This window comes from Sciurus vulgaris, assembly GCF_902686455.1.
Source record: "Sciurus vulgaris genome assembly, chromosome: 1".
Lineage (NCBI taxonomy): Eukaryota > Metazoa > Chordata > Mammalia > Rodentia > Sciuridae > Sciurus > Sciurus vulgaris.
In genome coordinates, this window is record NC_136461.1 from 174,076,859 (window position 1) to 174,091,101 (window position 14,243).

The 14,243-nt window shown below is 35.6% G+C and overlaps 1 protein-coding gene across 1 annotated transcript in view; it reads left to right on the plus strand.

The window, feature by feature from the left end:
• Window positions 1–14,243, plus strand: part of LOC306653220 (intermembrane lipid transfer protein VPS13B-like) — a gene marked incomplete at its 5' end in the record, with an annotated part of 899,457 nt that overhangs the window by 825,303 nt on the left and 59,911 nt on the right. The window contains 1 exon segment of the mRNA XM_079126163.1: window positions 9,977–10,132. Coding sequence (XP_078982289.1) covers window positions 9,977–10,132 — 156 coding nt within the window.

Sequence of the window (14,243 nt, forward strand, 5' to 3'; positions counted from 1 at the left end):
TAAGAATATTATAAAGATTTTAGCATAACTAGTGTGATTGTCTTTAATCATACTTATCACCATGAGTCTTTTAGCAAAAGCATTAACTGAAAGACAATGGCATACCTATTACATGGTGGTACTTTTTAATTATTTCCATGCTTTTTAATTATTTCCAGAATATTGAGGAACTTATTATTTAAAGGTCAGAATAATGCCCAAGACATGGCCAAGCCCAGTGAGTGTCAGATGCATGGAATGTTGGATGACTTCATAGTTATGAAATTATTTCATTTCTCATGATAATTCCTGACTTGCCAAGTTAGTGAATTTTAAGAACTCTGAGAGCAGATTTTAAGATAAATGTGAAATAATCCATACTTTTGGAGTCAGGGACTTCCCTTCAGGCATTAGTTCATGTTTGACTTGCTTGACTTACACTTGGGGATAAAATGAGTTAGGACAAGGTCTTAGATACCACATTCCCTCACTGGGAAAGAAAACCAACTTGCACAACTTTGGCTGGCTCATGTTTCTTGTTATACAGGCACTAAGAAGCAGTGGTTGCCATGAAATACTTTACTTAACCTTTACAAAAATGTTTTCTTAGTATGGCAAGGCAGTTTAGTTAAATGAAAATAAATAACTGAAATTTTTGAATTTCTGTTATATCCTTCTGTTGACTTCTTTTTTCTCTAATTAAAAATTAGTGATAACGATTATAATTGTCTAAATTGTCCTAATGACTAAAAAATAAATTTAAATCACATAAAACCACTTGATCTTAGGATATGTATTGACACGTCTTCTACATTAAAATCAGTTTTGATGAACGACGAATGTTCATTCGAGAATAATTTAAAAGAAAGTTTAATGAAAACTTGGGGTCAGTTTCTCTGTTGTTTATACTTACATTTAGTCAAAATTGAGTTTCAAACAAACACCTGACAACTTGACTCAGAATATTTCTCTGAGTCCAGTTGCTTCTCCAGTTGCTTATCTTGTTGGCTTCCATTTTGCAGCTAAACTAGTCGTATTGTTTCCATCCAGCATACTCTAAACTCTTCCACTAAAGAATTATGTCCAACTGAGTACAAGATGACCAAATTGACAATCATTGTGTCAAAAGAGTGTATCTCCACAGCACCAGAATCTCCTGGCTGTTAGGTACAATTCTATTAAACAAAAAGAAAGTTTTTATTTGTCATATTTATTCATTTAAAAATAAAATGTCAGTTATCTTTTTCTGCATACACACATATACATACATATCAGTGGTTTTTGAAAGTTTCCTGTTCAATCCTGTGTAGTGATAAAGGGTAAACTGTCACACAATCTGAACTTGAGATAGTCATTACTATCACAGCTCTCATTTTTTCAGTCACATACCACTTAACTGTAGGAAAACCCACACCTCTTAGAAACGTGAAAATAATAGATATATATGATGTTGAAATGACCTCTTTAAAACAAGACTATCATTTCATACTTTTACTGTGCAAATTTATAATTCATGATGGAAATATTCAGAACAGTTATAGATAAAATGTTAAAATATTCTCAATATATGAGACCGCTTGCTAATGTAATCTTTCTGCAAAAAAAAAGTTAAGTAAATCACTTAATACTAGAGAGATCATTTAAATTTAGATGATTTTTAATAAAGAATGCCCCACTAAATATCCCATTGTTTTGCAGATAAGTATAAAACAAAAGTGCCACTACTCTTCACCCTACTCTTATTTTTTTAACTCGTTTTCTCTGAGTATGTAAACTTTAGTCAGAGACCAAACAAAGTCCATAAACAAATTCGTGAACTTAGAGTTTTGCTTGTGGTTATTTATGAAAAATAATGCTTAAAATATTCTGATGTATTTATTACAGATATACTGAGACATTGATTAATCCTTAATGTTTGCTAGAAATATGTGACTTTGGACACCCTCACTTGCCCATGTAAATTCAAATGACAGTGAAACTAGATGATGAAATGACAATGCAGAGTTTTAAAGCTTTGAAAATATAGGTACAGTATATGAATAACATCATTTCAAGCAGCCAAACAGTACTGTTTCCCTTGCTTTGTTTCATTATCTTTCATATTTCAGTCCCTGGTGTTGATTGATGATGATGTTCCAGGGGAAATAGCAGTTACTGACCTAAGAGTTCACTGCCTCTTCGCATTCCTTTCTTCACGACTCCCTCAGGCAAGGCCTTCCCCTAGCTTTCCAGTGCTCCCCTCTCTATATTCCCGGTAGTCTAAACACAGGCCTTTTCTTTTTTTCTTTTATTTTTGTTCTTTCTAGATATATATGACAATAGAGTATATTTTGACATATACATACATAGAATAAATATAACTTGTTCCAGTTAGGATTTCATATTGTGGTTATCCATGATTTGGAGTTACATTGGTCATGTATTCATATATAAGGACAGGAAAGTTAAGTCCCATTCATTCTGCTGTCTTTCCTGTTCCCATCCCCCACTCCCTTCCCTTTGTTCCCTTTTATCTAACCCAATGAACTTTTGATCTTACCCTCCCTTGTTGTAGGTTAGTATCCACATATCAGAGAGAATATTCTGCCTTTGGTTTTTTGGGACTGGCTTATTTCCCATAGCAAGCAATGGAACCATCTTAGGTGTCCTACAACAGACGAATTGTGTGGTATATATACACAATAGAGTATTACTTAGGTATAAAGAAGAATGAAATTATGGTATTTGCCAGTTAATGGATAGAACTGGAGACAATCATGCTAAGTGAAATAAGCCAGTCACACAGGCCTCTTTGCTGACCATGAGTAAGATTTGAACTCCTAGAGCAATGAATTTTGTTCCATTTTGAATCTGTCCTTTCCAGGATCAATATTCAATGGCTCCATTCGGGTTATGATCAGAACTATTAGAGGAAAGGAAGCTGATAAATTCTTAATATAAAGTTAATTTTCCAAATTATATGGATAAGAAGTATAACCAGAAATTTTTTTCACAGTTAGTTTGAAGCAATAGCTTGTCACTTTTATGAATTTTCTTTGTTTTTAATGCAGTCAGTATCCTTTGGAGACATTAATTTTGTACAGAAAGAACCACTCTGTCCCTCGTAGTCACGTGGCAAGTTAGGCTATTAACTGCTTTGGTTTATCAGAAGTAACAGTACTATCGGTCATCTTTCATTCCATTTCAACCTGTCCTTTTTCATGTTACTTGTTGGGATAAGTATAATATGTCCTCTGGTCAACCTTTTAACTTTCCTCTGCAGAATGTCTCTGGATTCCTACAACTTTTTTTTTTTTTTAACTTTCTAATTTTGCAGTATAGTCTTGTTGAATATCTGTTTCTCACACTATATTGAGAGTATTTTTAACCTAAGTAAAACAGCTCATTCTTTTCTATATCTACCCTGTGTTACATAGTTAATTGGCTTATGGTAAATATTTAATAGCTCTAGATCCTTAAAAATACTTGCAAAATTGGAATAAAATTATCCTGGGGGAAAAAACCTCACATCATCACATTAAACTACTCTAAGAATCTTGTGATTATATAATAAAGTTATTTAGCAAGCCAAACACCGTGCTAGCAGTTGTAGAGGCCCTGGAGATGAACTGAGGATTCAGTCACCCTCTTGCAAAGTACCAAGAGTGCAAATGACTTTGACTAGGACACATGGGGAACTTCATGCAAGAGATTGAATATGGGATTTTAAAATAGAAATGCATTTCTTCTTCTTATTTGAAATATAAGCTGTATATGCTATTAGATGTTTTTCATTTTAATAGCATTAATTTTAATTGATTACACAATACTACATATTTACAGATTAAAATTTGTAAATTATACAAAACACATGAAAAAAGGAAAGTTAAAATATATAACCCCACAACCCATAAACACACACACATACACACACTACACATACATATGTAACTTTTGTTATTTTACAAAATGGGATGTGCCGCACATATCTTTTTGTAGTTTTTTTTTTTTTTTTTCAGTTAATCTATTGTTGACGGAGTGTTAGCATTTTTTTATGCTATAAATTTTTTCAGTAGTTTGAGAGGACTCTGTAGTATATAAGGATGATTAAGAACAGAAGCTCTAAGTTAACACATGCTCAGATCTCATACCTTCCCCTCCCAGCACTGTGTCCCTGAAGAAGTCACTCAGCCTCAGCCTCTGTGTACTTCAGCTTTGTTTCATCCTGAAAAGAGAAAAAAAAAAGTACCTACCTTACAAAATTGTTATAAGGAATAAATAAAATAATATATAAAAAGCTCTTAGCCAAGCATATAGTAAGAGTCTAATAAATGATAGATGTTGTTATTTTTACTATATTTTATTTGACCAATTTTTAGTGCTACCAAATTTTCTTTATTGTTTTAATGAGTAAGCATACATCTTCTGGAATAAACACACAACTAGTTAAGTCTTTGCACACATTTATATTATCACCTGAGGATAAATTCTTTCTTAGAATTGATGAGTCTAAGTATGAAATTAAGATTTTTGATTCAAGGATTACCCTCCCATTGCAATTTTTATTCCAACCTTACAAGTGTTAACCTTTTTAAAGAGGGTGCTTCACGCAGCTTGCACAGTATTTATGGCCTTCAATGAATTCAGTCTTGAGGGGAAACTTTCAAGTGTTCATATTCTTTGGAAAGCAAACAGCCCAGCACTTGCATTGTGACAGTATCTGTTGCTTCCTGCAAGTTTGCTTAGGAAAGACTTATATTTTGGCTTTCTTTCTTTTTTTCTTGCTTCTACCAAAATAAACTGAACCAAAGATTCCAAGGTATCTGCTCATAATATGCAATTGTTTTATTTATTTCCACCTAATCTTTCTTTTAGATGGCAGATTGTGTTCTATAAATATAAATGGATATATGTAGGGTTAGAGTTTTAGTATCACGTCATGAGGACATTAAGTATGAGCCATCTTCTAGAAATTTTCCTACTTGATTCTTAGCATTATTTCAGATACCCTTAATGTCCTAAAATCCAACTGCCTTGAAAAAGCAGCAGTGAACAACATATTTCATTTTTATACTAGCTTAGCAGTGTGAAATGTACTATCAGTTCCACTTAGAGTCATCCATTTGAAACAAGCAATTTAACTTTGATCTGTTTAATTTGCTTTCCAAATAATATTTTGTATGAATAATTTTTAATATATTTAAACTCAGTTTTCACTCATGATGTTCATTTGTTTTGTCATTTGGAGTATACTTGATATTTTAATGTTAATATTGTAATATCTGAATTGTGGATCTGAGGAATCACACTGATTTGTGGTTTCATCTAATATCTGTGTAAAACATATAATCTTTCTAAATACTTTAATTTAATGCTCACTTTATTATATTTTTATATATAAATACCACCACTAAAATTTTTGAATACTTTTTTTAAATTAACTTTTATTTATTTATTTATTCAATTTTATTGAGTGCCCACTGTGCAATAGGCTCTTATATTGATGAGTTTTAAAGTTTAACAAATACTTGATACCTAAGTTTTAATGTATTAATACAGAGAACATTTACAAATATTTGTATAATATATAAATAAATGAATATATATTCAATAACTTATTTCCCCATAGATTTCATGATCATTTTTCATAACCCCTGAAATTTCTATGATGAACATAATGAATTAGGAAATTTTTTGAAGTTGTTTAGATTTTCAGTTTCTCTTTAGAACATTACATATCATTATAGGGTACACTACCAGAAAATGCAAAAGAATATCACAAAGAGGTCTGAAGACAAAATTCTAATTTGCTGTTATTGAGGTAGAAAAAGTCTCAACAGTTTTTAAATAAACAATGAGATACATAAATTCACAGAAAAGTATTTGGTACTTTTATCGTTTGTATTTCAAAATGTAATTTAAAATTTTTGCCTAATCTTTCTCCTTCTCCTTCTTGGTATGCTCTTTTTTCCTAGGTTTTATCTTATTTTTATTTTTTTCTGAATATTGATTCAGGAATTCCTCCTTTGGACATGACTGTGTGTGTGGTCCTCAGAAATAATCCCTAACTCCCTGATGACTAATTCTAAGTTTTAGCTTGTACAGGAAAAAAAAAAAAAGAATCAAAATCTATACATGCTCCTATCTGAGGTCTCCAGTAGTAAAATTATGACTATAGTCTAACTGCCAGTGTAATACTGGGGGTCTGCCGAAAAACACAAAACATAGCCCCTTGGGACCTCACAACTGTGGCCACTATACACCCTGCCCGTGGCTTCTATTTGACTTTTCCCCCAGTGGAAAACATTACGTACTAGTTAAATGGACCAAAAAGAATGAAAAGCCTGGATGGATGGAAAGGTGGTGGAGGAAGTACATCAGTAAGGGAAACAAAAGAGGTGAAAGAAAATATCCAAGTTGGTAAGAGAAGATAAAAAGTCCTCAGTCTCTAGGCAAGAGGAATAAGCCATTCCTTCCCCTTCCCCACCTGAGGTCATCCTCACTATTAATAATTTTTCCACCTCCACAGGCCACACTTACTCTTCTGGCAGTGACTGCCCACAAATCCCTGACCTACCAGCCAGATCTACCTATCTGACCCTGTCCACTACTCTTTTTTCCACATTTCCATTTCTCCAGCCAGTTGAGACTATTGACTTTCCCTAAGCATGGTGTCCATTTTTCACATCTCAGATTGTCTGTTGACCTAGTACAGGCTGTCATCTTTTCAGATTAAAATCCTACCCAAGGTGAGACTCAGCTAATGCTGAAGCTTTCTCAGTCAAGGAGGCCTGAAGCAGGCCCCCCTCTCTTCTGGACTACTGTAATGCTGTGCTCCTCTCCTGCTGCTTCCTGTTCATTATTTGCCTTGCCTTATTCTCCCTGAAAGATCAAAAGTTCCTTGTGGGATAAAGAGCACATCTCTTCCTCCTTATTTTCTCCATAGGGCCTATCATAGTGCCTTCCATTTAGTACCTATTTGGTGAAAATGGATGAATGTGGGAAAGAAATCTCATTAAAATCAGATGGTTTAACACAAATTTCACATTTTTGTGCCTGACTTTACACTTAACTTTGTTTAGAAATGAAAATAGGTACATGAATATTTGTTATTAAATGGAGATTTTCAGTACTTGTAGCAGTGAAATTGATTCAGTGGGGCCAGCAAGAATACCACCTCCCACCCTGGCTTGGTGTCTGTGGGTATCTGAGCACTGCCATCCAGTGCCCAAACCCAGGGCCACAGCTCCCAACATGGTAATTACACCCTGAGAAGGAGGAATGTGATACTCCTGGGCCTCCTCAATTTCTTTGTGTAGATATTTCTCTTAAGAATGTAATCCCTTTCCTAATAAGTATATACATCAAATTACTAGTGAATATTTAGGTAGTTTTTTTTAACAAAAGACCAAACTTAACATATATTCAATTGATGATGCATATGGGGAGAAGTGTTATGAAAATTTTTCTCCCTCTTTTTTATGTGAACTAAATCAAAATGGATCTAAAAGTTTATAATTCTAAAAAAAAACTGCATATACATTCTGAGAACCAATAACTGCTAAGCAAAACCTGACCAAATATTCCTTGGTGACATTCAGTCATTAAAAGCTAGGTGTATAGAGTGAGTAGCTATCTTACATTGAGCTCATATACAAATGTGAACACTCCTCAATTAAAATTACATCGTGTATATTAACGCTATCTCTAGAGTCTATGGAATATTCAGGAAAAATATAGCTGAGCTTGACCTTAAGTACCTTGCCTCATTATTATTTTTTTTTGTCATTTCTAGCTACTAGTCTCTCCAAAGAAAACAACTTTCTTATTTCTTTTAGTTTTGTATGTGCCCTGAGCTTTATTCTCAATTGTTGCTGTAAAAATCTGAAATTTTTCCAAATACTGCTATTGTTTTTCTTTTTTTTTTTTTTTTTTTTTTTTTTTTTTTTTTTTTCCCTGCAACTTATATTTAAACATCAAAGATACTCTAGTACTTTTATGTTGGGGAGTATATAAAAGACCCTATTTTCCCCTGAAGATATTTGCTATCTAGGTTTTTGGGTTTTCTTATTCCTTCTCCTTCTTCTCCTCCTCCTCCCCCTCCTCCTACCCACTCTTCTATTTTTCCTCTTCTTCTTCCTCTTCACTATTAGCCTTTCTTTTTAGAAGTCATCTCACTGGTAGCCTTTGATTTCATAGACTCACTGGCAATTGTATGGAAAAAGAACTGAAGTGGGGCCGTATATTAAAGATGGGTGGTTAGTTATGTTTTTAAAAATGCCTCGTTGAGCTGGGGATATAGCTCAGTTGGTAGAGTGCTCGCCTCGCAAGCACAAGGCCCTGGGTTCAATCCCCAGTACTAAAAAAAAAAAAAAAAAAAAAAAAAAAAAGCCTTGTTCATGGTAGGACCTACTTTACTCAATCATCACAATTCATGTTGTGATGACTGATGATACTGGATGACTTAAAAACTCATAGAACATTGTTTATTTTCATGTAAATGTGTCGTCCTAAAGAAGTACTACTAATAATTATTACTTTGGAATGTCCACATAAACTGATTTCCTTCCTTAATGGGTCAAAATAGGAAAATTAAGTGAGCACAGAAGAAATCCAGATAGTACCAAAGTGGCAATACCATATAAATAAGTTAAAATATGAATCAAGAGATTCAGTTGGTAAAAGTTAACAGTAAATATGTAGTGCAAAAAATAAAAAGAAAGTTTTTTTCTTACATCATAATACTGAAGGTATTTCTAACTTGATATTGTGATCTCACAAGGGGAATATATTAAATGAACTGAATCTTCAAATTGCTGTTTTGTTCTTTATCAAAAGAAAAAATAAGGAATGGTAATTTAGGGTAAAAAAAAAATAATGCCATGCACCTGTTCTAGGCTAACTGGACTGGCTCCTCTGGTTCTGTACCCCTTCTATAGACACAGCAGAAGAACTGGACCATCCAGAGTCTCCCCAGACATCTTACTATTCCAACTTTTCAACACCTATCTCCTTGGTTCCCCCTCTTACAGACCCATCTCAGTTTACTGTAGGCTTATTCCATGTAGCTACAGAAAGGGGATATTTCTGGAAGACAGTGGGACCATAAGCAATGACATTCCAGGATGTCAGTTATCTGATCAGACAACGGACAACTTTGTCAAGCTTGTGATCTCCTCCAGACTTCTCATAGAGGGATACAGACCTTGACAGAATTGCTGAGGAAAAGACTTCCTGTGAAGCTTGAATGTGCTTGTGGCCTCTGCCCACTATCAACACTCTGACCTTGATATAATCCTTTCTCTTAATCATGTGCAAAATCCATACCCTTTTGTAAGATTAAAGGAAAAAAATAAGTATGTCCTCAAGTGCCAAAAAGAAAAATAAATAATAATAATAATAAAATACCACAAATCAAACTTAGCTTTTATTACAACCTAACTATAAGAAGGAATAAACTACTGGACAATGGTGGTGAATACCTATAATCCCAGCAACAGGGGAGGCTGAACTAGGAGGAACTCAAGTTCAAGGCCAGGCTCAACAATGTAGTAAGATCCTGTCTCAGAATTTAAAAATTAAAAAATAAAAAGGACTGGGGATATAACTATATGGCAAAATGTCCCTGGGTTCAATGCCCAGTACCAAAAATAAATAAATAAAAAGCTATCATTCAAGACCAAGGCTCTTTGATCTCACATTTAAACTGTCTTGTCCTCCAAAATGAATGAAATCGTCTTTTCTTAGATATTCAAGAGGCCTTTTACCATTTGATAGGACCATTATTTTTAAGAAGGTTTAAAATGTGATCTGGAAAAACTACATTGACTCTATGTGGCATATTTTCTATTATTAGCCTGGCAGAATAAGCTGGAAATGGATGAATAATGCAGGTTAGAGAGAAAACAGATGCTAGATATTACAAATAGAAAGGTTTTCCAGCAATGAGACATTCATTTTAGGACTAGATTTTTGTTGGCACATTTGGCATTGTGATGATTATTGTTTTTCTCTCCAGCTGTTACACATCTGTATTGAAGGTTGGGGCAACTGGCGTTGGTCAGAGCCCTTCAGTGTGGACCATGCTGGGACGTTTATTAGAACGATTCAGTACAAGGGTCGAACTGCATCACTCATCATCAAAGTTCAGCAACTCAGTGGAGTGCAAAAACAGGTAAGTTTCTTTGTATTCATATCCTAGACATCTCATATATTTGATGTAATGGAGATGAAACTTAAAAGAAACATAAATAATTCATAAACATAAATAATTCAAAAATATCACAGTGGTTATGCCTGGTTAGGCCTACTATGACCATGCATATGGGCACCTAATAAATGCTGGTTGATGAGCCTGATGATGATGATGGTATCAAACCTCCTGTCCCACATCTTTTACAAGAGCTGCTAACGAGCAGTAAAATTTACTGATTTTAGTTTCACCTTTTCTCCCTGTCACCACCTACCTTCTGGTGGAGGTGCTAATGAGCTGTGAAATAGCCAAAGGCCTTTACTGAGAAGGAAGAGAAGCAAGGGGTGGTGGGGACCCTGGATAATCCACCAGTGGATAACCAGGAGTTGGTTCTGCAGCATGTGAGAAGAAGCTGTGTGAAAGTGTTGTGATACTCTCCCATGACACAGTAAGCCTGGGTCTCCAGCAAGCTTTTCTCTTCTAGAAGTTAATATTAACTGCAGTAAAAATTCACTACAGCCTAACTCTTGGCATATAAAACCTCAGCTCTCAGCACATATTTTTACGTATTTTATAAAACTTCCTTTTGGCTGTTTTTGAAGTTCTAAGACTGAGAAGGGAAAAAAGTATCTGACACTTTTTTTGTGTTCTTAAGATGTGAAAATGTGGTTTCTAAAAGATGTTTTTCAAGCATGGAGCATATGACAAGAGTAGAAAGAAAGAAAGGAAGTATTAAAATCTGAAAACTGGCTTCACCACACACATAATAACTGGATTTGTCATAAGAGTTTTCACATATACATCTGCATCTGGATTGTAGCAGTTGAGCCAGAGCGTATGTGAACTAGGACATGATAGAAATAGTACCCAGGCCCTGGAAAAGGGAGCTCCTCTTATCAAGCAGCAGGGGTTCTTCTGCTGCCCTGTGCCAGGAAACAAGCAGGAAGCAACTGGCAAGAGAGGAACAGTAGGCCCCAAACTATGTACATTTTTGGTCTGCACCTAATCAGGGAGTGGGGCTTCATGTTCTCATTAGTGTGAGTAACAGAAATGAAAAGAGACTACAGCAGAGGAGTCCAGAGAAGAAATGTGGAAGATTTTTCTCAATTAACTGTCATTCCTCAGAGTATGTATTGATCACCTACAGTGGAACAGAGTAAAGTGGAAGACACCAAGTGTGTGACACAGTCTTTGCTCTTACATTGTAAATGTATGTAAATCCAGCTATATATATAATTAAGAGTAAGTTAGAAGGAAATTCAGAAGTTTTACTAAGAAGATACAACCTATCTGGGCACGGTGGCACACACCTATAATCCCAGCCACTGGGGAGGCAGAGGCAGGAGGATCATGAGTTCAAAGCCAGCCTCAGCAATAGCAAGGAGGCACTAAGCAACTCAGTGAGACCCTGTCTCTAAATAAAATACAAAATAGGGCTGGGGATGTGGCTCAGTGGTTGAGTGCTCCTGATTTCAATCCCTGGTACCACCCCTGACAAAAAAGAAGATACAACTGAAGCTGGCTTCAGAAAATATTAGAATTTAGATTAAGAAATATTCCAAGCAGATGGAATTACATTAAAAAACAACACAAAGAATAAATGAATCTTATGAATCTTGTTGAAGGACTCATGGGAGATCAGTCTACTCATGTGAACTTTGAGCTAGTCATAAGAACTGGAAGTGCCCCTGACTGTCATTGGCCCTGAGAGGTCTCTTACTTGGTGTTCACTCAGTAAAGACCTGACCAACAAATACACGCTGGGTTTCAGATTCTGCTACTCATGCTCTTTCAGAAATGTTTTAGCCACCTTCTCATTCGCTAGCATGTCTGAGAAATGATCACTCAGCCTCTGTTTGAAGAATTCAGAACAGAGGCCTATCCCCTCACCCTTTCTGTTGTTGATTTCTACCAACTGTTAGGAAGTTCTTCCCAAATTTTACCAAAATCTTTCACCATTCCCCAAGCTTTTACCATTCTCCAGAACTGTGAGGTGTACACAGCCAACACACAACACCTTGTTATAAGGACAAATCACCTCTCCTCTATATTCCAGCCCTTCAAAACTGTGAAGGGGACTAGCACATTTTCCTTGTCTTTAGGCTGGTTCTCTCTCTCAGGTGTGCATCAGAATCCCTGGAGGGCTTGTCAAAAACAGATTTCTGGGTCCCTCCCCCAGAGTTTCAGATCCAGTACGTCTTGGGAGTGACCTGATCATCTGTATTTCTGAAAGGTTCTCAGTGATGCTGATGCCACTGGTCCAGGGGCCACACTATACCACCTCCCATCCAAACTTTCCCAATTTCTTCAACTCCTCTGCATGCGGTTGCTAGAACATTTACTAAAGAGTGAAATGGTGCCAAGAAATGGTTTTAATGATATGTCCTAGCAGTTAAGATCCTAGGCAACCCATCTGTATCCCCTTGCTGGCTGTGTGATATTTAGCAAATCATTGCATCTTTTTCTAAAGCAGTTTCTTAACCTAGAAAATAAGGATAGTAATCGTGGCTTCCTTAGGAAGTTATTGTGAGCATTACATGAGTTTTTGTATGCAGAGTTCTTTTGATGTGCCCAACCCACTGTCAGTCCAGTAAACTTCAATTAAAATTATGATAATGAAATATTCTCAGGCACGAGTAACACTAGCTGGACTTTTTTGTGTTAACCTACAATAGCATCTCATTCTTGCATAGATCTGTATTTTGAGGAATTATGTTAAACTTCAGGGATAAATAAACATGATATTCCTACACAGATAGTACACAGTGCAACAGTACACCAAATGTTAGAATCATTGGTTATTTGAAAAATACATTTCCAAAAACTGCTCACAAAATTTTACCTCTCTTCGTCCTTCTTCCTTCTCTCTCTCTCTCTCTACACACACACACACACACACACACACACATACGCAAAAATTTTAAATTTCTTTTCCAATTGGATTTAATTTTTATTGTCAGGGTAGTTTAGCTTCCAGATTAGGTCTACTTAAAGTACTTGAGAGACGTAGGATTTCCTCAGATGGCAAGGTGAGGAAGGAAGGAATCAAGCTGCAGAAGAGCTCCATGGATTTTTGCCTCCCTCACATCTTGGCTTCTTTCCTTCTATTCCACTTGGGCCTGGAAATTTGCAATAAACTGCAGCTGCCTAATTACCAAGACTCATTTGGTGAGGTGAGTGCATGCAGATCCCTGATGTACCTTAACCACATTAATACGCCCCTGGATAATGGAGAGTTGGCTAGAGCTCTTTAATGCTGATGTTTTGTTATCTGTACTCTGCCTCTCCTTTATTCCTCTCATTTCCCACAATTGAATGAAAGTTAACCACATATAAAATTTCCCAGGACCTTTGTACATTATATGACTACTCATGTACGCATTGCTTCCATGTTTCCCAAGCCTTCATTGAACAAACCTTCACCACTCTAAAAGCCCAAATGTATGTATATATGTTTGTATATTTGCAACTTTATACATATACTTTTAATCATGGTTAAGATATCATTTTCCAGTGCATCTGGTGCTCTGGAGTTATTCTTTAATATCTCTGTTCTTGGCACTGATCTAATAAGAGTTCTGAAACCTGCTAAGTAAAATCATATGTGGAATCTTCAGTGCTCATCGTTGTGGCTTTGGTAAGAGAGGGGAATTAGTGTGAAAGTGGGAAATATGTATTAAAGAGAAACCCTACATTTAAAAAAATTAAGTAGCTGTCTTCAACTGATAAATTAATCCTGAAATTCTAACCATAATTTTCAAAATAAAGGCATTGTAAGTTGGTCACTTTGAAGAAGAGCAGACGGAGCTCTCCTGAACCCACAACCACGCAAAGCATCACTCTGATGAGTGGTCATTTTGGATTGTCCTTTATCCCAATAGTCTTTCCTCCCTGGCCACTTGTAAGGATTTTCTCTTTATCAAATCTGAAAGCCTATTTAACAGACTTTTAGTTGAAAATGAAACTATAAAAACCCACCAAGAGGATCTTTGTCTTTAAACAAAGTGAGTCCCATATGGTTGCAGATATTCTGTGGTTTCTGTGAGAGACAGCAAAATTTTCTTCTAAATCTCCTGAGGTTCAAAGGTTGTAA